Source organism: Uloborus diversus, chromosome 3 (genome assembly GCF_026930045.1).
Source record: "Uloborus diversus isolate 005 chromosome 3, Udiv.v.3.1, whole genome shotgun sequence".
Taxonomy (NCBI): Eukaryota; Metazoa; Arthropoda; class Arachnida; order Araneae; family Uloboridae; genus Uloborus; species Uloborus diversus.
In genome coordinates, this window is record NC_072733.1 from 38,640,074 (window position 1) to 38,665,268 (window position 25,195).

The 25,195-nt window shown below is 33.7% G+C and overlaps 1 protein-coding gene across 1 annotated transcript in view; it reads right to left on the reverse strand.

The window, feature by feature from the left end:
* Positions 1-909: 909 nt before the first annotated feature.
* LOC129218352 (degenerin deg-1-like) overlaps positions 910-25,195 on the reverse strand; it is a 47,472-nt gene continuing 23,186 nt past the window's right edge. The window contains exons 6-10 of the mRNA XM_054852596.1: positions 19,721-19,829; positions 18,291-18,372; positions 12,141-12,284; positions 8,023-8,098; positions 910-1,248 (exon numbers count right to left, since the gene is read on the reverse strand). Of these exons, the coding sequence (XP_054708571.1) occupies positions 910-1,248; positions 8,023-8,098; positions 12,141-12,284; positions 18,291-18,372; positions 19,721-19,829 (750 nt within the window). The remainder of the gene's footprint in view (positions 1,249-8,022; positions 8,099-12,140; positions 12,285-18,290; positions 18,373-19,720; positions 19,830-25,195) is intronic.

Genomic DNA, 25,195 nt, shown 5'->3' on the forward strand with positions numbered 1-25,195 from the left:
AGCAGCTCTGCTCTCTTGGCCACACAAAATACTAATTTCTATCTCTTTTTGTTGTTTGTTTGGTTTGAAAATGTAATCATTTATTTGTTCTATTACCACTCAACTGTGTATTAAATTTCATTCAACTATGATGCTTCCTTCATGGTGTTGCAATTTTCACATACAGGAGTGTATTTTTTATGTGTTTTTGGGGTTTTTAAAAGATAAGTTACAGTAACTAATACATAAAAATCAGAAACTGACAATCTGATGTTAAATTGTTTTGAAAATATGTCTGTAGACATGGTAGTGCTGATATGCAAGTTTTTCTTTCTGTTAATCCAGTTGTCATTAGAATTTCACTAGTTACCCATTGCAAATTATGTGAATGCTTATTGAATAAAGCTAAACTGGAAATATTAACTGTACTAATTTTGTTTTCTTCAGTATCAACCATGAAATTGATTTGATGTTTGAAAATCAAAATCGCACGGAATATTAAATAAAAAGTACAAAAAAGAAAAAAAAAAGTTACAATATAAGACAATATAATTGTTTTAAAAAAATCACAGAAAAACGATTCTAAAACATTCGAAAATGCTTTTGAAAATTACAGAGAGGATTCCGCATAATACTTGGTAACGTTTTTGAAAATTTCATGAACCACAGCTGCACAATATATTCTGAAACGTTTTTGAAAACTACTGAAAGAGGATTCTGAAATACTCGGAATCACTTCTGGAAATTATAGAAAGAGGATTCCAAAATGCTCATAAACGTTTCTGAAAATTTCATGAACCACAGCTGCCCGATATACTCAGAAACGTTTCCGGAGTTTTTTTACAGTGTAGTAAATTTTCAATTGTAAGGATAAGATTTCGGTTGAAATATCAAATTTCATATAAAGACCTAGTTAAATATCTTTATTTGCTATAAACTTTCAATGTTTGCTACCCTAAAAATATCTTGCATGGCTTTCTTTTCTCTTCTTCCATGAAGAAAATATACTGTAGGAGTTGGAGCTTGGGGTCGGAAGTGATCGTAATTTCTGTTAGGTAGCGATATTACTCTCTGAACTGATCTGCTTCTGGATCGTCTTTCATGCCCTCTTGAGCCTTTAGAGGAATCCACTTGAAAACTTCTGTTGAGATTCTTGTAAAATATGGTCATGATATGAAGGATTAACTCATGAAATTCAATTATAGATATGAGAGAAACTCCTATGTACAATCCTAGGCAGCCGCCGAGATCAGCAAACAGTTCAGGTAGCTAAAATCAATAACAATCATGAACATTATCGTATCTTATTGAAATCAGAATTAAGTGAAAATAAGTATTTTTTGACCTTTTAACTCATCACTTGACCAGTTTAAATAAAATTCGCTTTACAAGTCGCAGAACTTACAAGGTGAGTTATAAGTGATGGAAAATGATTGATTAATAAGTGTTATCTTACAGTGAGTGAAGCAAGAATTAAATATTTGACTTGATATCTGCCACATCACGAAGGGTTCACAAATAGAACATTTGGAAAAACAAAATTGTAATGTTTCATTCTCCATTAAAGGCAGCATTGTTGCTGTATTGGTAGTACAGGGGTGCCCACCCCCCGTAAGAGCAAGGGCGCACCGTCCTAAATATTAGGACTCGACCGATGCATCGGCCTGGCCGATGCATCGGCGCCGATGGTTCAATAATTTAGCCATCGGCATCGGCATCGGCGGCCGATGCTAACTTGCAGGAAACATCGGCCCATCGGCCTTAAAATACATCAAAAAGCCGATGGAATAGGCCGATGTTTTTTTTTTTTAAAGGACCTTTGCTGTTTTTACTTTTTAATACAAAGTAAAGGGAGTTTTTGATTTTTGGGAGTTTAAAACTGTTTACTTAAATTTCAGTATGAATTTCTATTTTAGTCACCTCTGAAAGAGTTTTTAATACTACATTCAGGTACCAAACAAGTTAATTATTGCGTTGTTTCTCAGGGCCGTCGAGAAGGGGGGGCAAGCCTATGCATTGCATAGGGGCCCGTGAGAGATTGAGGGGCCCGCGAAGCGGGCCTAAAAAAAGAAAAAATCCTTCTCACCACTTTTTTCTTTCTTTTTTTTTTTTTAAAGCTTTTTAGTTTGAAGAAACTCTTTCTCCTAGAGATTACAAGTTTTCAATCTTGCAAGTTAGAAGTGAGAATTTCTTTTTTTTTTTTTTTTTTTTGTCCTCATCTTCAGAGCCCTCTATCGACTGTATCAACCAAAAATAAATATGATTTCTTTTTGCGTAAATTTCAAAAAAAAAAAAAAAAAAACTCTTATTTCTGAAAGATTACTAGAATTTTAGTGAAATGGACAAGGGGAAAAAAAACAAAAAACGCTTGCATTTTTAGCGTTTGAAACTTAAAACATTGGCAAACGGCTCAGTTTGATGAAATATTTTAAAATATATATTGATTTGAGTTTTAAGTTTTAAGTTCAGTGATACAAATTGAAACAAATTCTAGCGTTGTTTCAAGAGTAAGAACGATTGCCTAATTTGGGAAAACATTTTGGACGAAACACTTCTCATCAAATGTCTAAAAGGGACACTGTTATGTCACTCAAGGGTGCTCACCTAGGGGGGTCAGGATATTAAATTTTTTTTGGGGAGGGGGTGCCCTTTCTCTTGGGGGGGGGGGGAGGGAAGGGGTTCCCCTGTGTCACTGTATTAATTAGAATCAGTGTTGAATTTACGTGTAAGCTAAACAAGCTATAGCTTTAGGTGAACTTTCTGAATAGTTAGGGTGTTGCTTTCTCATTAATACCTGTTTTTAAAATATTTCCACCATTTATTTTAAAGAATTTTATGCATTGTTTGATCTAGATAATTTTTCAATTGATTCAGCGTTGTTTGTCGGTGGGTAGAAGGGATAATCAAAACTAACGAGTCGAAAAATAAAATATGTAACCGAAAGTCGATGTGAGCAAGTTTCTTCTCTCTCTCGCTCTTCCTCTCTGTCGATAAATATCAACGATTTGTTGAACCAAGGGCAATTTTTCTTTTGTATTGCCTTAATTTGCAAAAGAGTGCATTAGTTTAGAAAAAATCTGTATTTTGTTTTCCTATTTTTGCTGATGTTTTTGTAGTTCGAATTATCTCATATAAGACCTCAAAATGCAGAATTTTTTAATGCATTTTTCAAAAACATTTACGGGGGAAAAACCCCCGGACCCCCTCAAGTTTGAGGTATTCTACCCTCAACTCAAAGGAGGTCCTTGTATAATTCTTCTGCAAAACCCTCCTCGTCCAAGGTAAAAAAAAAAAAGACAGTATACCAAAACATTTTTTAAAAACACATTCATGGCTATACTGCTATATGTGCCAGAGGAAAAGACATAGTTGGGGAAAAAAATTAAAAAAAAACCTGTTAATGTTGTCCGAGCTACAAAAAAGGTCCCCCATACTTAAAATAGCCTGAGGCCCCATTAAGTCGAAATCCGGCACTGTATACAAGAATCTCTTTTTAATAACATTACAAAGTTTGGATTAAGAAGAAGCACAGCAAAACAATTTTAATTGAGAGAAAAAAACTTTTAGTTAAAAAAAAAAGAAAAAAAACCTTTTTATCAGACCTAGACCCATTGACAATATTTAGGATATTTATGTAAAAGCAGAGCGAAGAAAGAGGAGATTCAAGTAAAAAGTTAGGGCTCTGAAGAAAGTTGCATAGGGGCCCATAAATCCTGTCGACGGCACTGTTGTTTCTTGCAGTTGGATGTACGTAAATATCTCTCATAAGTCATAACTCAAAGATGGTAAGCTGTAGAAGGTTAAGTTTTCGCATGTGGGGTGTGCGTACGTTCCAGTTGTGCGCTTCCCTTTTTGTCTTCGATTGGGTGTTCTGAAAAGCCGGTTTACTCCTTTTTTGTAGCTATTAATTACTTATTTCAATGTAAAACTAGTATAGTGTCTCAGACTGACGATCATTTGGTGATACATTGCCGCATTGGAAACCATGGAAACAAATATGAGATGGCAAAACCGGTTTTTGTGTCATTTTGGTAGATTCCCGTTGAACCGACGGCAATTTTTAATTTTTCGATATTTTTATTATGAATCACATTAATGCAGTCTTTTCTGTATCGCTTCGGCGGAGCTACAAGTTTGGGGCCCATCGAAATACATTTTGGGGCCCCATTTCTCTATCACAGAAGTTGTAAAACATTTATCATAAGCATTTTTGTAACTCCTACGGTGTCCCTATAGTTATGGGGCCTTTCGTGCAGTTGCAACATTTGCTATATTTTAAATCCGCCACTGCACGTCAAAACAAACTCGGGTGCAAGTTTAAAAAGGATTTTTCAGCTCCATTTTTATGATTATTTTGAACTCGATTTTTTACGACTATTTTTTGAATTTCCGAGAACACTTGCGTGCCCCTCCTCCCACTACCTCAATTTCTGAAATTAAACTCTAGTTGTACTTCTGAGTTCTTTAAATTAACAATATTTAGATATTTTTTTATTCAAACTTTATCTATTGTTTAGAAAGAATTTAGAGCATTAATGTAAGAAATTGATTAAAGACGTTTTGAATGGTGACATAATTCGAAAATCCAAGGAACTTTTGAATTTTTTCTTCAGAAGTGCTGAAGTAGATTCAGAAACTCTTCCGAGGCGTTGGTGGTAGCGGTTCTGTACTAAGCAAATGAGGCCTAAGTTGGGGCCGAAGTGTGAGTTACTCCAAAATCAGAGGGTGACCCCCCCCCAAACCATCCCTCGTCGTTTCAAGCATTCTTAAATATTTAGAGCGATTATTTATTTTGGTCAAGAAATGTCATTTTGCGTATTTCTCATACTTGTTTCACCTATATTTCGTAATGCGACTTCTTTTTTGCATCATTAATAGCGATCGATTTTTTTTCTGTTGTGAGTAACGATTTTTATGTATTTATATAAAATCAATGAATCAGTTATTTTCGTTTTTTATAGAAAAGTTTCAAGGATTTTTTATTATGCATTTTATAAAAAAAATTTCAGAAAATTATTGTTAAAATTAAAAATTTAATTTGAACTTCTTTGTAAAGCTTCATAAAAGATTAAACAATCAAATTGTTCAATATTATGTGTGCAAACATCAGATCAAGTAGTATATTTATTTCGGTTATTAACTTGGTGTAAATATTGAGTTTTTTTTTTTTTTTTTTGTAGCTGCGTTTTAAGAACCTCGCTCTTTTCATGGCTATTTCGTTTTTCAGCAAAATGTATGTCACTATGATAGCTTTTATGAAAAATGCAAACTTTTCTATTCATAAATTTTAAATAAGTACAAAAATATTCCTATTATGATTTAATATAGTAATTTATCTGATACCTTTTTTGTTTAATTTGATGACTAAAAAATGTCTACGTGCAATCTTTCCACTTTAATTGCGTAATTTGTTGACGGTTTCATAGTTTTATTCTTATTTTTTTTTTATTTTTTTTAATTGTTATTATTATTTTTTTAAATGATTAAATAACATAATTTAATGTTTTAAAACTATTTTTAGTGTACCTAAATCCATACATTATTACAATATTGCTGAAATCTTAGTTATATGTTCAATTAAAAAAAAAAATCTATTGGTTATTAAACAGTCTCTTTGTTTTTCTTCCTTTTTTTTTTTCATTCTTTTTTTTTTTTTTTGGCTGTTCTTTCTCTTTCATTACACAGCAGTCAAAAAAGGAGAAGCATAACTACACCCTATACAGATTGTACGTGATACGATCCCAAAAGTTCGGGAACAAGCTGTATAGAACCTTACTCAAAATAGTTCACATTGCCGAAGCACGTTCACCTTTAAAAGGTCACCTTGAGGGACTATGTACTTCTGCCAGTGTTCATGAAACTTCTGGAATCAGTTCTGGAAGCCGTTTTTCGCTACCTTCGATGATGCAGCTTTATCTTCTCCTGACGGAAAAAAGCGACGTCCATGCAAATGTTTTTTTTTTTTTTGGCTGGGAACAAGTAAAAGTCACTCGGAGCTAAGCCTCAACATGAAACTTGCCTTCTTCCCCACAATGAAGTTTAAGCAGCGCAAGAGGCCTTACAGGAGGTTGCGAAAAATGTCTTCCACAGGAGTGCTTCTAAAAGCTATACGAACGTTGGCAGAAGTGCATAGTCGTCCAAGGTGACTATTTTGTTGATAGATGTGCTTCGGTAATTTGAACTATTCAGGGTAAGGTTTTATACAACTTGTCCCTGAACTTTTAGATCATACTACGTACGTATGTGTTTTTAACATACTATTTCATAACGTTTTTGAGTGACGCAAGTTTACGCGAGAATTTGAGATAATTAACTGAGGAGGCGTTCAAAATGGATATTTCTGTCATCTATATGTTCTTAAGTACATATGCATGTACAAATGTGCCGGAAAAACTTTATGAAATTTAAATTGGGTGATCGTAAAATAGAAATTTAAGTCGAAATCTGTTTTTTTTTTTTTTTTTTTTTTTTTTTTTTTTTTTGTGATTGTATCATTCCTTATTCGTAGAAAGGAAGTAAAGTGAAATTAATAAACGATCCTTTAAATCCCTGATAATCTTATTAATTTATTTCTGTTTGATTTTTTTTTCCATCGGCCAACGGCATCGGCCATCGGCCATCGGCAATCGGCCATTTGGAGGAAAACAATCGGCCATCGGCCATCGGCCATCTTTGAACAATCGGCATCGGCCCATCGGCCAAAAAATGCCATTGGTCGAGCCCTACTAAATATCATGAAGACCCCCCAAAAATAAAAATATACCCCTCAAAACAACCTCCCAAAAATTTCAAAGGCGCAATCTACGCCCTAGGTGGGCACCCCCGGGGAATGTTTGTTTAAGTTTTCAAAACCCCGGAGGGAATTGTGAAACTGGCTGTATATTAGGCGCTTTAGGCATAGCCGCACGGTTAATGTTTTCATTTGAATTTTTATTTTATTTGAGCCATCCTTGGACTAGCATAGACTTTTGTATAATTTCATAATTTTGTGTTTTGAAAGGGAAAGGGGATGATGCTTCTAATGCAATCGATGCTAGTGTCATACGGTACTGCTACGCTTTCCGGAGTTCTAAAAGGGTAAGGCGAGACGTTTTGCGTTAGCTCTCTGAAATACGTTATTCTTGAAAAACTCGCGTTATATCCATTTCGCGACCGAGAGTTAAATCGCATTGTGAGTCCTTTTCATTCAACTAAATCTCATGTCAATGAATTTCAGTCGCACTTTTTTTTCAAATAAAAAATTTTGTTGAGAACTAATTTTCAGTGAGGGGGGGGGGACATTAACTCTAACAACAAATATTTAGCACGACAGGAATTTCAGAACAAACTTTTTCGTGATGTTTTGATCCATATTACTGCATTTCCATTAACACAAGTACTTACACCAAAGATGCACCTTTTGAAAATATTCAATAAGAATGGGTCGCTGTAGATGGCGCCATCTTCAGGAAACCATATGAACAAATCTTAAATTAGATTTTCAGGAAACTTATTTTACTGTGAAAGGAAGATGCTTGAAGTTCGGTAGATATTCCGCGCAGAGAGAAAGAGAGAGAGAGGCAGGGATACTTATCCTTTCCTCCAAGTTAATGCCAAATTTATCGCCTGGCCCTTTGCCCGCAAGTTAAATTAAAACATAGTATTTATTTTAGTCTCAATTTTCCAAATGCATCTTCTTAAAGATCTGCAGCTTGTATTTGAAGAATTAAAATAAAAATAATAAACTCAGTATGAAATTTAATGCAAAAAACTTTGAATGACTCATGACATTCATTTTATTAGATGAAGGTTTACTGTTATGAATCTTTGAAGAGTAAAAAGAAAAGGAATGTTTCCCATGAATTAGGATAAATTGATTCTTGAACTGACATAATTTAAAATGGTAAGACTTAAGGAAACATAAACCATTAACTTGGCCAAGAAAATTATCTTATATTTGATAGTTAAAACACTTTGACTGCATTGAGAGGAATATTACTATTAAAATAAATACAAAAAATTTCATAATGATAGTATATAAAATGTGCAATAAAATGTTATTACCGAATAGGCTTCCACATCTTTAAAACGCAGATAGTTCATTTCTTGGATGAACACATGAACTCTTAAGAAATTTTTGCTGAAAAAATAAGCAGAAAATTATTCTAAAAAACAATTAGTCCAGTAAAATTAGTTAAAAGAGTGCCGTACTTGGAAAAAATTAAAACCCAAGGTTTTTCTTCTCAAAAAGCTTTGTTACGTCTTCCTCAACGACATCTCAAAAGTTCCCAACTTTTTGCTGTAAACTTCCCCCCCCTTTTTTTTTGGAGGGGGGGGGGGTAAGGGGGAGGGGATTTCAACTTTGCTATCTAGGAAAGTGAGGTATCATTTCTAACGTATTTTTTCGCGCCGAGTCAAATAAGATAAGAACTAAGTTTTTAAAATACGTATTTTAGCAGTTATAAATGGATTTTATACATAAAATGCCAAAAATGCACTGTTCTGAGATTTTTCGAGCATCATCAAAAGCAGAGCAATTTATTTTTCTTCAGTGGTATTTAAGAAAAGAAAGTCACTGAATTGTCTACTTATCCACCCAAGTCAAATTTATAGGTTTTCTTCCCTTAGTATTATGTGGCAAAAGAGGGGGCTGGAGGAGGGCCGAGAGAAGCCCAAATAAAAGTTGCGGGTGAAGAGCTTAAGAATGAAACCTCTGCGTTGGGGAGGATTTAATTATGTGTATGTGTAATGTTTCAGTGAGATTGTGTAAGATGTGAGATTGTGTAAGTGTTGATGTAACAACTGCACCCCAGTCGTCATCATCAACTCTATTCGGCGTCACTTTTTTTCTTCAGTCAGTGTTGCCTTATTTTTTCGCATTTAAACGTTTCTTTTTCGTCGGAAATGGATGTTTCATGTGTAATTTGCGAAAAACCTTTGGTAAATTCAAAAACAGTGATTGTTAAACGTTTGTTAGACATCATAGCAGCGGACTAGTAAAGCGAGAAATGATGGAAAAGTTTCATTATTTGAGCACAGAGCTTCGATTAAACTTCACGAAAACTGTAGGAAGGACTACATTCGTAACACAAGTATTGCTGCATCTAAAAGAACACGTGATGTGTCGGAGGCTTCTTCGTCAGTTTCTCATATAAAAAAAAAGAAAACTATCAGAACAGTTTGATTTTAAAAACCGTTGTTTCTTGTGCGGTGACGTAGCTGTACTAGAAAAAGAAAAGAGCCAAAAATTTAGAAAGCAAATAAAATTAGTTGCTTCTCTTGAATTTAAAGCTACAGTTATGAACATTATCCAAACAAGGAATGATGAAGGGGCCAAATCTGTTAAGAAACGAGTTATTAATGCAATTGATTTGATTGCATTTGACTCCAAATATCATAGTGCTTGTTTCACTAAATTTGCAAGCAAATCACCAGTAGGTGCAGCATTAGGTCGCCCTATCGACAAAGGTATAGATGATGCAATGGAAAAAATTTATACATACATTGAAAATAATGATGACTGTCAATTCACCATTTCTGAGCTGAGTGAGGTAATCGATGAATTAAACATAACTAACCCTCATCCAAAAACAATCAAGTCTAAACTAGCTGAACGGTAGACAACTGTTGGTATTTTCGCTTTACTAAATTAGTTACAAAAATTAAAGCAGTAAATTGAAATTCACTACCCCCTACTTCGAGTGCAGCGCAATAACATTCATTTTACGTTTATTATCATGGCTTGGAAACGACATGAACCCTGAGGAATGGGGTTGGATTATGATAAACTGGATTATGATAATATGCTAACTCCAGTTCGAACAACCCAATGCCCCTCTCCAGATTCAATTTTAAAATTTATTTTCTGCACATGCAACAAAACTTGTGGTAATGCGTATGGATGTCGAAGTTGGGAGTCCGTTGCTCTCAAGCCTGTGGACACTGCCATGGACAATCGTGCCTTAATGCAGTTCCAATGGAAAGAATCTCCGAAGATCATATACGTGGAACAAAATTAAACGAAGACACTGGTCTGCAAGATATTGAACATTTTTTCTATGATTAGCAACAAACGTACAGGTACATGGTTATGTTTTCTAATAAAAATCATTACGCTGCGAAATTAATTTTAAGTTTAACGTGATGTTTTTATAAAGTCATGATGATTCTTTCGTAATGTACAATTTTAATACTTTTCTTATTTCAATAATAGTTTACATTTGCGATGAGACATGTTTTTCATAATACATTTCAAAATTTGATCGTTTTAAGCAATATATGTAATGTTTGAACTATGTACTAGATTGTAGTTTTATTTGATGCAGCATAAGAAAATCCATTTTAAACGATGTGCCACTTTCTTATATACTTTACTCCCCCCCCCCCAAGAAAAGAGGGATGCGTTCAACAAAAAACTTGTCTTTTTTAAGCTATCATTTAAGAAGACAGAACAAACCTTTGAGTGAAAAAAAATCTAAACTATTAATTTTTTAAAGACAAATTCGACAGTTACAATTAAATAAGTTTTTCCTAATCTGTTTAAAAAAAATGCCTTTTTTCAAAAAAACTCTTTAAATATTAGTAACATCGTTTCGGTTATGGTTTTATTCGACTCAGCGTAAAAAAATACGCGACAATTGATACCTCACTTTCCTAGATAGCAAATGTCGTTGAGGACGTAACAAAGCTTTTTGTGAAGAAAAACCTTGGTTTTTAATTTTTTCCAAGTAAAATGCTAATTTTACTGGGCTAAATATGTAGTACTTATGTACAATAATCTATTTCATGTAAATTGAAGCAGAAATTTCGCAGTTACTTCAGCTGATAATTAATTTTCACCTATTTCCTATTTTCATTAACCCGTCCCCCTCTCTCCTTTTTTTTTCAAGTTTAAGAAATGTTTTTGAAGTTTTTGATGAATAGAAAAGATTATTTCTCATGTCATCGATTTTTATTGTTTTTTAAGTGACTCGTGCATTTGCTTTCGGAAAGCAAACTTTGATAAAGTCGAACTATAATAATGAAGGCAAAATGTTTTTGTACATAGTTGTTCATTTTAAAAAGCTTTTCTTCAGTTTTATATTTACACCACTAAAAAGCAAAAAATAAATTACTTTTAAATGAAAAAACTGAGTAGGTTTAGTTTTAAAATCTAATTCCGTGTTTAGTTAAATCAGTATTTAATTCAGGATTCGGTGGGTTGTCAGTTACGTTAGGTAGTAGTTTATAGGAGGCCCCGACTTCAAAAAGTTATTAAAAATTCAGATATCGTATATAATTAGTTACTTAATTAAAATATTTCATCGTATAGTAATTGAAAACTGCTTATTTTATAATTGGATGTTTAGTTTAGTTGATTTTTGCACTGGAATTGTAAAATAAATTTCATTTCTAGTTTTGGGTAGGAAATAGTATATAAGTGTAATCGGTTATCTTTTGCTTCTTAGTTTCTTGTTTTTTGAAGGCGGTTTTTTATAATTAAAAGTAATTAATGGAGGGTGCCGATAATTGGATATAATGTATTGCATGTGTCGCTTACAAGTGTGGTTTGAGTAACTCTTACAAAAGAAGAACCTGACGGGGATTTGAAATCTTGTCATGTGAGTTAGTTTAATTTGTGCCACATTTTTACTGCAATGTTTTAATATGCTTGTGATGAACTATGAGTTTTTACCGAGGGCTTTTTTCTGTAGTTCAAAGCTCATCATTTGACTATTTAGGGAAACAACATTTGTCGTATGTGTTGTCTTTCGGCCTGGGGTTTACAAATTTTCGGCATAAACGTTATTTGTACATTACTACACGAACAGAAAGCTTTTGTAATTTTAAGAAATAGATAAACAAGTACTGAAAAATATCATTTCCTGAGGAAAAAGACTTACAAGATTTATATTGCCATTTTTTAAAAGTGAAATTTTAAAGAAAAATACATAAAAAAGTTCTAATCAGTTACCATTTTATCTTTCGGTAAAAGAATATAGATTCTTGCACAGACAGATTTGCTTCCCCGATGGTAAAGTATATGTAATATATAAAATAATACGAAAAATGTACAGAAAAGTGCAAACGGAAAAAGGTGTAATTTCTATTCACCCAACTGAACAATAAAAAAGGTAGCACAATTTGTTTTAGATACATTGTCGTACTATACAGTTATAATATAAAATATAAATTCTACTTACTTAAGATATGTTTCGTTTACTGAGCCACTGGAATTTCCTTCAGTAAAATCTGATCGTAATTCAGGCCATCTTTTCAAAACAAAATCTTGAAATTCAATGTTTGGCCATTCTGAAGTTGACAAAGTAAAATCATATCGTGTATCTCTATAATAAAAATCACTGGATTGGTAGAAAATTTACATTATAGAAATGCTAAATGTATTTTTATCATTACAGTAATCACAGTAATCCATCATTTTTATAAATTACTTTTGGTTTGTAACAATACTACCTGCTTCTTTTCATTGTAGATTTCGAAATGCTCTAATGAAAGTTTCTTTTTTACTTATTTCTGATCTAGTATAAATGTAGTACCTGTATAGATATGGATAAATGTAAGAGAAGAAGTATAATTTAAGTGACGAAATTTGATTTCGTTTATAATTTTTATATGATCAAGAAAATGTCTTTTAGATGGCTTAGTTATCAGTGTTTGCAGTTAATATTCCAGTGCAACATCTATTCTTATTGTTCTACTATAGAATATCAAAATCTAATGGGAATTAGTAGTCTGTATTAGTGAAACATCTTGAGATTTATACATTTTCTATGTTTCACACAGTCTTATTTCTTTTAAATGCTGTTTTCCATCTAATGATTTTAATTATTGTATACACAAACAACAGGATGATGCTTTCAACCAGGTTAATAAAGAAAAAAACCCGATACTTTTCACTAAACGTCAAAATCTAAATTCAACCTGACAGAGCTATTCCAATCTGTTTATGATTGCGTTCGTAAGAGGTCGATTTACAGAGTTTTGTAAGAACATTTATTGAAATCTATTATTAGTTTCCTCTAACTGTTAGTAATGAGAGATAAAAGTTTCCTATTTCCTTCGTCACGAAACTGTAAGAACAATTTGTGATGCTCAAAATCTTCACTTTCGACGATGAAATTTCTCCCTGCGTCAAACATCTTCGGAATTAAAATTACGCTTCATACTATAGTCAACAATCCTTTTTTTTTGTGTATGTGTTTTGTGTAAGGTTTTTTATTTTAAAATTTCACAATAACAACATATCACCTAACCTAAAAATTACGACCTACTTTGACCCAGTATAAAAACTTTAAAAATCCATCTGAGAGATTTGGGAAAGAAAAAAAATATTCAAAGGTAAATTCGAAACAGGAAAAACACCAGAAAAGACCAAGAATTCTCAGCAATAGTTTAAGAGAGCGATTACAATGTTAAATCCTCTAGGCTCAGTTACATGGCTTTTTTTATGGAAGATGAAGTGAAAGTTGCAGGAGCTTTTGAAAACGCTGTGCCAATCGCATCTACTTCTTACAAATTTTGTTAAATTTGCTGAAACGTTTACGGAATTGTGTTATTGTTGAATGGAATGAGCTCAGGTTTCTCGTGATAGCTGTTCATGTGAACGCCCCAAAAAGTTTCGTAAGTGACATTAAATTTAGGATCCGCTGTACTTAATAAAATTATTTAGCCTTCAAAACTGATGAAACGATGACTGTTCTCCGTCCGTAATTTCTGAGACTTTGACTCTAGTTAGTTCTACAAGGATTTAAATTAGGAAAACCACTTTGGGCCAAAGTAACCCCAACGTAAGGGTACACTGGCCCAAATAAAAAACAATTTAAAAAGGTTATATTTTGAAACAAAGTGATCAGTATTCAAAAACTAATTTAAGATAACTCCAAATGTGTAAAAAAGGTTTCCACTGCTTGAAAATATGAATAGTTACAAAATTATTGAGAAAATATGAGAAAAGTTCCAAAATGTGGGTCAAAAGTAGCCCGCATTCACGGTAACAGATTAATAAGATTTATAATTTTTACTCTTTTTCAAAGTGAGCTTTTGTATTTGAAAACTGGGATGATTTAATTGAGACTCTTAGGTTATACGAGAGGTGACTAACTAAATATTATTTATCTATATATATATGAAAATGAATGCTTGTCTGTATGCCATCCATGAACTCAAAAACTGCCCGGCAGATTTGGCTGAAACTTTCACCGTTTGTTATTTTTGGTACTTGGAATGTTTATAGACCAGTTCGAAAAAAATTTGATCGATAGTTCCTTTTTTATTCCAATTTAAGTCACAATTCATTGGATAAATACGAATAAAATTATCGGCTGCAGAAATTAATTCGCGTGAAAGATCTCATTGATAAGAAATTAGCTGTTGCCATTTTTCTTAAGTTTGAACAAATAAATTCTTTCTTTATTGTTTTATGGCTTTTCATGCAACGGGGAGATTTAAAACTTTTTCTATTTGATATTTTTAGCGATTGATTGATCTTGCAAACTGCGTGAGTACAAAATTTGAGAATAGTCACGGCTTCACTTGATACCTGGACCGATTATTATGAAAATTGCTATATATATATATGTATTTTTCCACGGAGAAGGTGCATAATATGCTCATTAAAGCCACTCGCCACCAGGTGGCACTGCAGAGTAGCAACTTCTGCCCCGTTCAACCGATTGTCATGAAAATCAGTATAATGATGTATTTTTTTGTTGGCGTAGCAACGCGCATCGGGTACAGCTAGTTATGAATAAAAACAAAAGGAGCTTAGTTTCCAAAGAAGCAAAGATTATCCCTTTTAAACTTACAAACGAAGACAGGGTTTGTTGACAAGTTAAACGATAAATGGAGCGATATGTGCGTGTGACGATTTTGGTAAGAAATGACAATGATGAAATTAAGGAATCATAAATTAGAAACGGGTGAAAACAAATTCAAATCTTGAAAGAGGGCGAAAGAGAATATCATCAAAGAACGCTATGATCCTAAAAATATTGAACTAGATAAGCACGTTTTAAGCTTTGTTGTAAGGAGTGTTAGTACTGAAAAATGATTAATGAACATTAATGAAAATTTTTACGAATAATATTTAGGAGTAATGTTAAACAGTTGGGTTGTGCAAAAAATTTCAGTTAGTTCATATAATTGTAAAGTGCAGTTCCATGCTTAGTTACATAAAGTATTGTATAACCTTAATATAGTATTTCACTGCTCTTGGGTTAAAATGTTTGAATAAAATTTGATTACTCTGCTTATTAATAATTTTTTCTTCAATTTCTCTCAGTAATGCATTCTTTAATGGAGCAATCGGTAATTCTGTATAAACTGTTGTGTGTGTTTTGGCAACACCACGTAGCTGTAAGTGTGAGTATTCTGTGTTCGTAATGGCGCCCCAAATAAAGATGTTTGTTGTTAATTGTCCTTTTTAATATCCATATCAATCACTAAGATTTACGGCACTTCGTTATGCCACGTATATTCAACTCTCTTTATGTTTATTTTTAATTTATTTAACAACTTAATTTTATGTAAGGTATATGATTAGTTACGGGCACTCAACCAGTAATGGGCATGTTTGTCTCTTACTGTCAATATCAAGTTTCCAATCAATATTCCAGGAACACCATCAATAGGTTCTTTAAGTAGCATCTTTTTCTTCTAAAAGAGACGCTTTAAAATATTTTAAATTACAATACGTTCTTTCATATTTTATTCTTTATGAACTGAACCAGTAGCTTTGAAATACTTGTACAACTAAACAGAAAAGCTTTCTGTTTAAACGCTCATCAGCAATGCAATTAGGTTTTGATTCCCCTGCATGAATAATATCAGCTTTGAATGCTAAATAGTTTTAAAGAGTAAAAAGTAATCTTCGCTGATTCTTCTTGAAAAAGACTACACAGAAAAAGAAATAAACATTAGGATTCGTTGAAGAAATGCATTCAAAAGCGATGTATGTGAAAATAGATTGCATTTTAAAATTTACTTATACAAATAAAATGGTTATCGTAGTCGTATTACGATAAGAACTAATATATGTCAACTGAATAGTTTCAGAGCAAATACAATTTAGTTTTTTTTTTTATTCAAGTGTTTTTCATTGTTGAAAATTGCGTAGTTTAGTTTGTTTAATTTGTTTATTTTGAATGCTGAGAACAGCTGAAACCCATACATTTAGAACACAAAATAGAACTGATGAGCAGTTCAATAAATACAGAACAGCGGTCTAAAACGTTTCTCTAACGTTTATAATAAACGTTTTTGCAACCATACAGTTATTACAACTTCATTTCTATAGTTTAAAAATTTCTGGAAATCTTCAGGATTCATCATTTTGTTTTGTCGTGTCATGTTTGATTGCCTCCTGATTTGGACTGGCCAATCGGGCAGTCGGGCGATCGCCCGAAAGGCCGGTGGGTCGCGGGGCTGATTACGATTTATGGTTAAACTTCTTTCTTTTTTTACTTGCAACACTCTCTTATTGAATATGAGTTTGAAGGACCGTCAAATTTGTTGGTGACTGGGTCAGGCCTACGTTTAATAGAGCCTTGTGACCTTGGAAGGCAACCAGGCGCTGAATATGTGCCCACGATAAGGCATTTTTTGAATGTACTCAGGACCGCGGAGAGCCAAAGCGGGGCTCCCTGTCTGTTGATTTTCGAGCCCCATATACGATTCCGATGCAGGCTCCTATAGTTTCCGACTTGGCTGAGATGGCCTCTCGCTGGCCCTGAGTGTACTTCAGGACCGGCTTTAAAGGGGTATAGAGGGTGCTACCCCCTTTTTTAGAATTCCATTCTAATTATATTTTAGTAATGAACAAAAAAGAAGGCCTTGGCAGTCTTACAAAATCATTATTGTAATAATAAATGAACAAAGTGAATAAAAGTTACAAAAAGTATTTATTCTGCAATATTTTAAAGGATACGGTGATCTTGAAATAGAATAATCCGAAATTCTGTATTATTATTTTTTCAACGAAAAAAAAAAAAAACGACAAAAATGCACCTTCGACAAAAATGCACGAACTTTAATCAACTACAGCACAGCTATATAAACAGCCTGTATAACTCATGATGACGCGAAATCGGAAACGTTGTCAGTCAAATATTTCTCGCAAAACTAAAAAAGCCTGTCATGAAGTACACGTCGCGAAACTCAGCGCCTTGAATCAAGGCAAAACAAATGCAACATGTTAGAAATGAAAATCAAATTAGTAGATTTTCTTTCTTTTGGTGCTTGTTGCACGGGTTTATTTTGATGAGGACAACAATCTGAGTGTCTTGCCTTCGCTAAACATAATATAATTTTTATTACAGTACAGAATACATTTAAAGAACACATGAAAGAATTTACATCAGATAGAGGGGAAAGTACATCCGGAGAGAGGGTGCCTTGACCCACCGTCTCAAGTGGGAGAAGCAATTGCTTATACCACTCGGCCATCGAGACCCCAATTAGTAGACTTAGTAAACAAAATATTCAGGCAGTGCAACTATTTGCATTTGTCGCACGCAGGTAGCGTGCGAAACCCAGCGTGCGCCGATTCCAAACTGACAAAATGGCAACTGTTTTTTGAAATGGTACTTTTGATTACTGTCATGTGTTTAGTGACACTCCCAAGGTTAAAACAAATTGATTGAGGTAAAAATTACCAAAATTAGCTAAGACGTTTAGTCTGTAGAACGCTACATAGGAACAGACATACATACATAGACTGATAAACACATTACCCTCCTTTGCGTCGCGCACGCTCAGTCGGGTAAAAAGGCTACACTTACAAAAATATTCGCATCTCTAGCTGTACGCTTGCTTTAATTAATTAATTTATTTAAAAGTTAAACAGCTTCACATACATAGAGGGCTGCGTGCCAAGCGCCTTGCCTCCGGATACACACAGGAAGGATTTACAGCACAAGAGAAGGAAATAACGGCCGGGAATCGAACCCACGACCTCCGGCTTAGAAGACGAAGCTACTACTACAGAGCCACGGAGGCCCCTTGCTTTAATTATTTGACGGTTTTAAACACTCCAATGTTTAGCCGCTCCAGCAGTGGAACCATATTTCTATGGGTATGTTCGTATACAGTAACTGGTCGACCGTGGTTTACCGGTGATCAACCTGGCGCGTTCTAATAGAGCTAGCGTTTAGTGAAAACTAACGAAAACATCCTGTAGACGCTCACCACGAAGTCATCAAATCAATCAACAGGTTGATCTATGCAAACATATCCTATGACCAAACACCCTCTCAAGGACATATGTAAAATAATGAGATTCACGATTTTTCAGAAAATAGTTCGCAGTTCTGTGTGAGAAAAATAAGGGAACTTACTCACAGGCTGGTCTGCATAGTTGCGTACAGGCATTGGTATCATTATCATCAAACCTCTTCTTAAATTCATCCTTACAGTCTTCTGAAAAGTAATGCATTATTTCAAGTAGTTACTCAATTGGTGCTTTTAATTCGCATGAAAAGCATCGTTAAAATGAATCACTTTTCTGTTCACGACTATGTATCTGAGCTGAGATCGTAATCCATGCTAATATTATAAAGCTGAAGAGTTTGTTTGATCGCACTGCGTGTGTTCCGCTCAACGGAATACAGCGAAGGATCCGCTTATGCTGGGCAAGAGAACATGTTTCCTGGACCCAACAGCAATGGGCTTCTGTTCCAGATTTACATTGGAGAGTGATTCAGGGCGTCTACTGATCTGGAGGGAACAGGGTTCTAGATACCATCAATCCAACACTGTTGAAAGGCACAGTTCTTGAGATGGTGGAATCATTGTTTGGGCAGGGATCTCGCTCTGTGGTCACACTGACCCGCATGCGTTCCATGGAGGAACTCTGACTGGTCTGAGATATCGGGATGAGATCCTTGGTCCATATGTCCGCCCATATGCTGGTGCTACCGGTAGTGACTTCATTCTGATGGATGGTAATGCACGACCTCACCGAGCTTGGATTGTTGAGGAGTGTCTTGAGGACCACGGTTTGTAACGAATGGAACGGCCAGCTCGATCTCCAGACCTGAATCCGATAGAACATCTTTGGGACTATCTTGGCAGACAAGTTGCTGCTTTAAATCCTCCTCCAAGGTCGTTACATGAACTGGAACAAGGCTTACTCTGTGTCTGGTCTTCGCTCCCTATTCCGGTGTCCGACAACTTAATAAACAGCATGAAAAATCGATGCCGTCAATGCATTCAAGTTAGGGGCGGACACATTCCTTATTAAAACCCATTTTTGTATTGATTCTATGACATTTTACTATATAACACTGTGATGTTCTGTTTTCTTCAAGAATGGACTTTTCCGCAAAGATTCCTTTTTTCGCTATAAATCGTTTTTGCAATACACTTATACAAATTTCATTGACGCATTCAATGCAAAACTATTTAATGCACATACCTTCCAAATTTTTTGTTTCTACATTCATTCATTTGCAAATTACACGCAAAAAACCGGTTGTACCTTAACTTTTTGAGGCCAGTGTATTTTACGTACATAAAATCTTTTATAGTCATTTGTGAATAAGAAATATATTTAAAAAAGAAAAAGAAAAGAGAAAACCGCCTCAAAAAAGTAGCATTTAAATCAAGAATATGGAGGCGTAAAGCTTTTAAAAGAAATTTCTCATTTTTATCTCAGTTGCAGATGGCACAATTGTGCTTATTACGCTGGCATAAGAAACATATGAAGTTACCCTTTAAATCTAATATTACATCATAAACTTTTTAATGCTTAATAAATGACACGTACCTTCTGCCTTATTACAAGGATTGCAAAATTTATGCGTACTGTTTATTTGTTCTTCTACGCAGTGGCACTCTTGCAGAAGAAGGCTTTCACGACACAAGGTTTGGCAGAACTAATTAGAAGAAAACAAAAATTAAAATTAACTGAATTGTGGAGATAAATGTTGATATTTTACTGCAAAGCATTTATTTGTGTGGCCTTAACATGAACATTCATGAAAGTAGTAACAAATTCACTGTGAATCGGGTACAACTGTTTAACTAATTTATGTATTACTCTATAATTTATCACTATTCCGTTTGCAATGAACTATAAAGCATTAATTTAGCCTCTACGTGAACGAAAGTAAGAACAAATGCACGAAGGGTGAACACTTAGTGAATTGGCAAGTGTGCTTTATGTATTACTCTATAATTCAGGGCCTCCAAAACTGTCCGCGAGTCCATGCCAGGGGGTCCGTGGTGCTATTCAGCTAAAACGTTAAATATAATTGAGATTGAAAGACGAGTAACGATATTTTAATTCAAAAAGAAAGCACATTTATGAGGAATAAAAAAAAAATTGTTTAAATACATGCAGGAGGCAGAAGCCTCCCCCCCCGGCCCAGAACTCTCTGAAGTAAACACACAACATATTAATTTTGTGTACATGACGAAGTTCATATTGGTACAAAACTATATTAAGTAAAATGAAAACATTGAGGCATATTTTTACAGCTGTGATATTATACTTAAAATAAAACTTTTTCTCCAAAATTGTCAAGACTAAATTTAGTAGTCAACATTCAAAATTTCAAGCAAAGGCTGAAATAGATCAAATGCTATACTTTGCAGTCGATTTTAATAATTATGGTGTATCACTGCTTTATAAATTTTATGCATAATATGCTTGCCTTTATTCAGAAAAATCATTTGAGGTGAAAGTAAACATTCCACGCTTAAGATTTTCATGTAGTCACCAAATTTTGGGCAATCATCCTATCATCCTTTCATTTTGGCCAAACCGTCAAGGTCTAAAATATTTAGTGGTCAGAATATATTGATATTATTAGTATACTTTGTATCTATATTGAACCCGCACCTGCTGGACACTGTTCATGTAGTTAGTATGTGATGAACTGATGAACAAGTGCGGTGAACACAGGTGCAAGTGGAATTAGTTTTTTTTAACAGTAAGCATACTTTTTTAGTATTATAATTACATTTAAAGTATTAATAATGCATTGATTGCGATGAATGAAACTGTTTGCAGGGACTGGTGACCGATAGCGAGCAGAGGGAGGTGGCTCCCTATAATTATGGCAAATTTAACAAGCAACATTGCGAAGGCTACGCAGATCCTATTCACAGCATTATGACGTTGCTAGGGTAGGTTTGCCCGAACTATAGTTAATAAATAAAATCCTAATGCGCCGTAAAAGTACAACTCATATGAAAAATTAACGCCATTAAACTAGGCTAACAGTGTTTTGTTCACTAACTTCAAAAGTTAATTTTTATTAGTAAACTTGTTGTTGAAATTTGATGATAACATTTTTATTCCTAATTGAATTTTACTTCTATAACTGAAAATAATAATGTAAGAAATGAAAACCAGACAAGAGCTCTGAGAAATATACAGAACAATATATAAATCAATTAAAAATTTAAAGCAAAAAAAAGTAAAAATATAAATTAGAAAACAATAGATTTAACTGTGTCAAATAATTTTTTGTTTTTGCACGCGCCGGGAGAGGGGGGGGGGGGGTATCCGCGAGGCTTGTAATTTTTTCGGAGGGGGTCCGCGGAGGTCTGAAGTTTAGGAACCTCTGCTATTACTCACTATTCCGTTTGCGATGAACTATAAAGTTAAGATCACAAGGCATACTATGAATCGATGAACTATTTCACTCTATAAATAACTTGAAAACGTATCATTTGGGAACAATCACTATTGTTTGAATTTCAGACAAAGTAAAACGCTTAGTAATTGCTTCAATATTATTTATAAGCCTGGAAATCTATTTTACTGAACTTCATTTTTATTCAGACTCGTTTGTGAAGGAAGTTGAAATAAGAGAACTCCAATGGGTGAAAATGTTTTTCTATAAAGCTACTAGCCATGTTTTAACAAATATTCAGAAAAATAACTTTTGTAAAATATTTGTATTCGTAATACTTCTATTGTATTCATTTCTGAGTGAATCTTTGAAAACTGTTAACATAACAGCTTAAAAAGCATAAGTTTCGGTCAGAAAACGGAAAAAAAAACCCGCATATTTTTACTATCATATTTTGCATGTCACTTCTTGGGTTGCGTTTTTTGCTAGAATTTAGCGTATCTCTATGCTGAAATAACTTTTGAGGCTTCAATGCAGTTATATGTCATTAGTAATTTTTGAGAAGAGTAACTTTTGAGAACTGAAATATTTTTTGAGGCTCCAGTGGAGTGACATGCAATGAGAAACTTTTAAGAGCTAAAACATCTATCGAGGCTTCAATGCAGTCACGAGAATTTAGTTTTTGAACCTATGGATTTGCTGGTAAAAAGGAAAATGTACTGGAAAAAAAAATTGCAAAAAATGATATACAAGTGGTTCTGGGTTAAAAAGAACTCATTTACTAATAAGTATAGCTTTAAGCTTTGTGATATGTTTTCCGGCATGATCTTAATGGATCATAAAACTCTGTACCTGCGCTGTAAAAAAGAAAAAAAAAAAAAAAAAAAAATCGAAACGTCACTGATTACTTCCGCGTAACGCACCGGGATTTTAAGCGTGTAATCACTTTCCTGAGAAAAACATTTTTTTTTTCAAAAAAGTTTCCCAAATCGCAACAAGTTTCATGATTGCCGATTTTGCACTGCGGTGAAAAAACATTTTTATCTAACAGTGTGAAAATGTATTAGGCTGATTTATTTGGTGATTCTACTTCCTCTTAGTTATGGCACCTTCAGATTGACTGAGCCCCAGTCAAGAGTGAATTTCAGTCTTCGGACATTGTGACTTTGAAAGAACTGCTTGCAGTTCCGCCTTAGCTTCGGCCATATTTGCTTTAGGAGCTTTCCTGGCACTTAACACCCATTTGCTTCTAGATGCTTCATGTAATAAAGAATCACAAACGCAGAATGACTTAACTTATCTTAGAGAACTCAATTTTCATTCCTTGTTGTTTGTAATTTCAGTAATATTAGTTATTTACCGTTTTAATTTTAAAAATTAAAGTTATAATTTTTAGAAGGCTTATCAAAGTTCCTTGAAATGATAAAAAAAATGCTATCGCTTCTTCTTATGAATCCAGGGATGAAGTAGGTACACCAAAAACTAGAGTAAAAAAGCAATAAATATCCTATTTACAAAATTTACAAAAATCTGTAAATCACTGCTTGTACTTAAGTTAAAATTGATTTAAAATTTCATTTAGTTCGTTATCCTGTTAAGCACTTCATGGTTCGTTTAAAAAAGAACGATTACCGATGGTTTGAGGTTTAGTCTATCTTAATGTCATCATTCCCATAATTATTCACACCATATTGAAAAATGGAATTAGTACGTGTTTTTTTTTCAATTCTCATGTACTAAAAGTTACTCGATAATGTTATTATCTTGTGCACTTCGATTCCAATAGCATAAAACCACCAGGAAAATTATATTCTAAGACCTACTCAATAGTCTTGTTAGTTCTGTAGTTGTTGAATATTACGTAACCTGCTAATATATTCGCTTATACATACTACCTATTGAGATCCAATCAATGGCTTGCAATCCATTATGCTAAATATTATAAATTTGGATTTCCAGAAATGGATGTTTAACATGGACGTTAGTAACTCAATGGGATTTGCTTTACCAACTAGCTTTAGTTGTGAGCTGAATCTGAATTACAGCTGGATATGTGAACGAGGATTGAGGAGTTATTTGCTAAAATTATAACCTAATTCATTTTAGAAGAATTGAAGAAAGAAAACTTGATATTATTTTGTGTGATTTGATTTGAAGAGAAGTAGGCAAATATTTAACAGAGAGAGGCGTTAAGTTTGAAACATTGTGCAAATGACAAACTTTGCTGTGAAAAATGTTCAAAAGAAGAATAAATAAAAAGAAAAGAAGTATCAGTTGTTTCGATTCTCACTCCCACCTTTGGTGTAATTCATGACTTTCTATGGGTTGTACAGCCACCATGTGTTACCTGCAAGATTTCATATAATGCGGGCACTAAAACTATTAAATATAATAGTAATGCAGCAGACTTCATGTCTAGAATCCTCATCAATGGCCAGACTATAGAGGTTGATCAGCAATCAGAAGTTCGGAACAAAAATATGTATGACGGGGATTAGGGGTTGTAATACCAGGCCAAAAGTACAATTCCGGTATTCGGTGTTTGTTCAAGTGTTGTACCAGAATTCCGATACTAATATCGGTTTTGGAAATTTTTCAAACAAAGAACAAAAACCTATTTGTTTTACTGCCCTAACTAAAAAATAAATTAATAAAAAATATTGCGTACGGATTAAAAATGAAGGTACAAATGTTATATTAAATCATTAATAATAAAAGTCATAGTTCAACAACTTATTCCACCTGACGAAGTTCAAAGGAGAACCACTTGACTGCTTTCGGATTCTAGGGGAGAGTTATGTACCTTGAGACGTTTGTACCTTGGGACACTGCTAATTTCTAAGAATCTATTTTTAGCAGCCATGTTTTTGTAATCTCTAATAGTAACCTTCACCACTAAATGGTGCCACTGTAAAAATCAGCATCAAATGAGCAAAACTGACGATTTTGAGAGGGAAGGAAAATTTTATGACTCCAAAGTAAATATTTTGTTCATTTTAAATTCATTTTCTGTCTTTGTATTTGTAAATTTAATCAACTGAATTTTATTTTGTTATAAAAGAGTAGTACTTTAAATATTTTGCTAATGAGAAAATAAGAATAGTGCATCGTGGTTGACCATCATTTTAGTTTTTCTTAAACAACGTGGTGATTGTACCTTGGGACAGCCAAACATTTTGTACTTTAGAACACGTTCCAAGGTAGAACATATGCATGGTTCTTAAAATTAAGAAACGTATAGGAACATGGAACAATGTTCTAATCTTATGTAGTCTTTTAAAAACAGTTAACGTTAGAAAATAATTCATATTTCATAATTAATTATTCATGATTTAATTCACTGCCATGGAAAAAATATTTTTCTTGTTTTCGGATGCAAAATTATATGGCTGTTTCCTGAATCATGAAGACTTTCCCTATTGCACAACAGGATGTGTTCCAAGGTACAATAGGATGTTTTACTTTGAGACAGATTGAAACTTTATTTTGAAACTGTCTGAGTTAAAAAAAAAATATGTTGGGGTATTTTAATGTGACTTATAGATTTTAAATTTGATTCAAATAATAGACGTCAAAAATTAAAATATGAAAAGTGTGGCCCAAGGTACAACATTCTCCCCTACAGATCGTGCCGAAAAAAAATGTTTTGAAGGAGTACT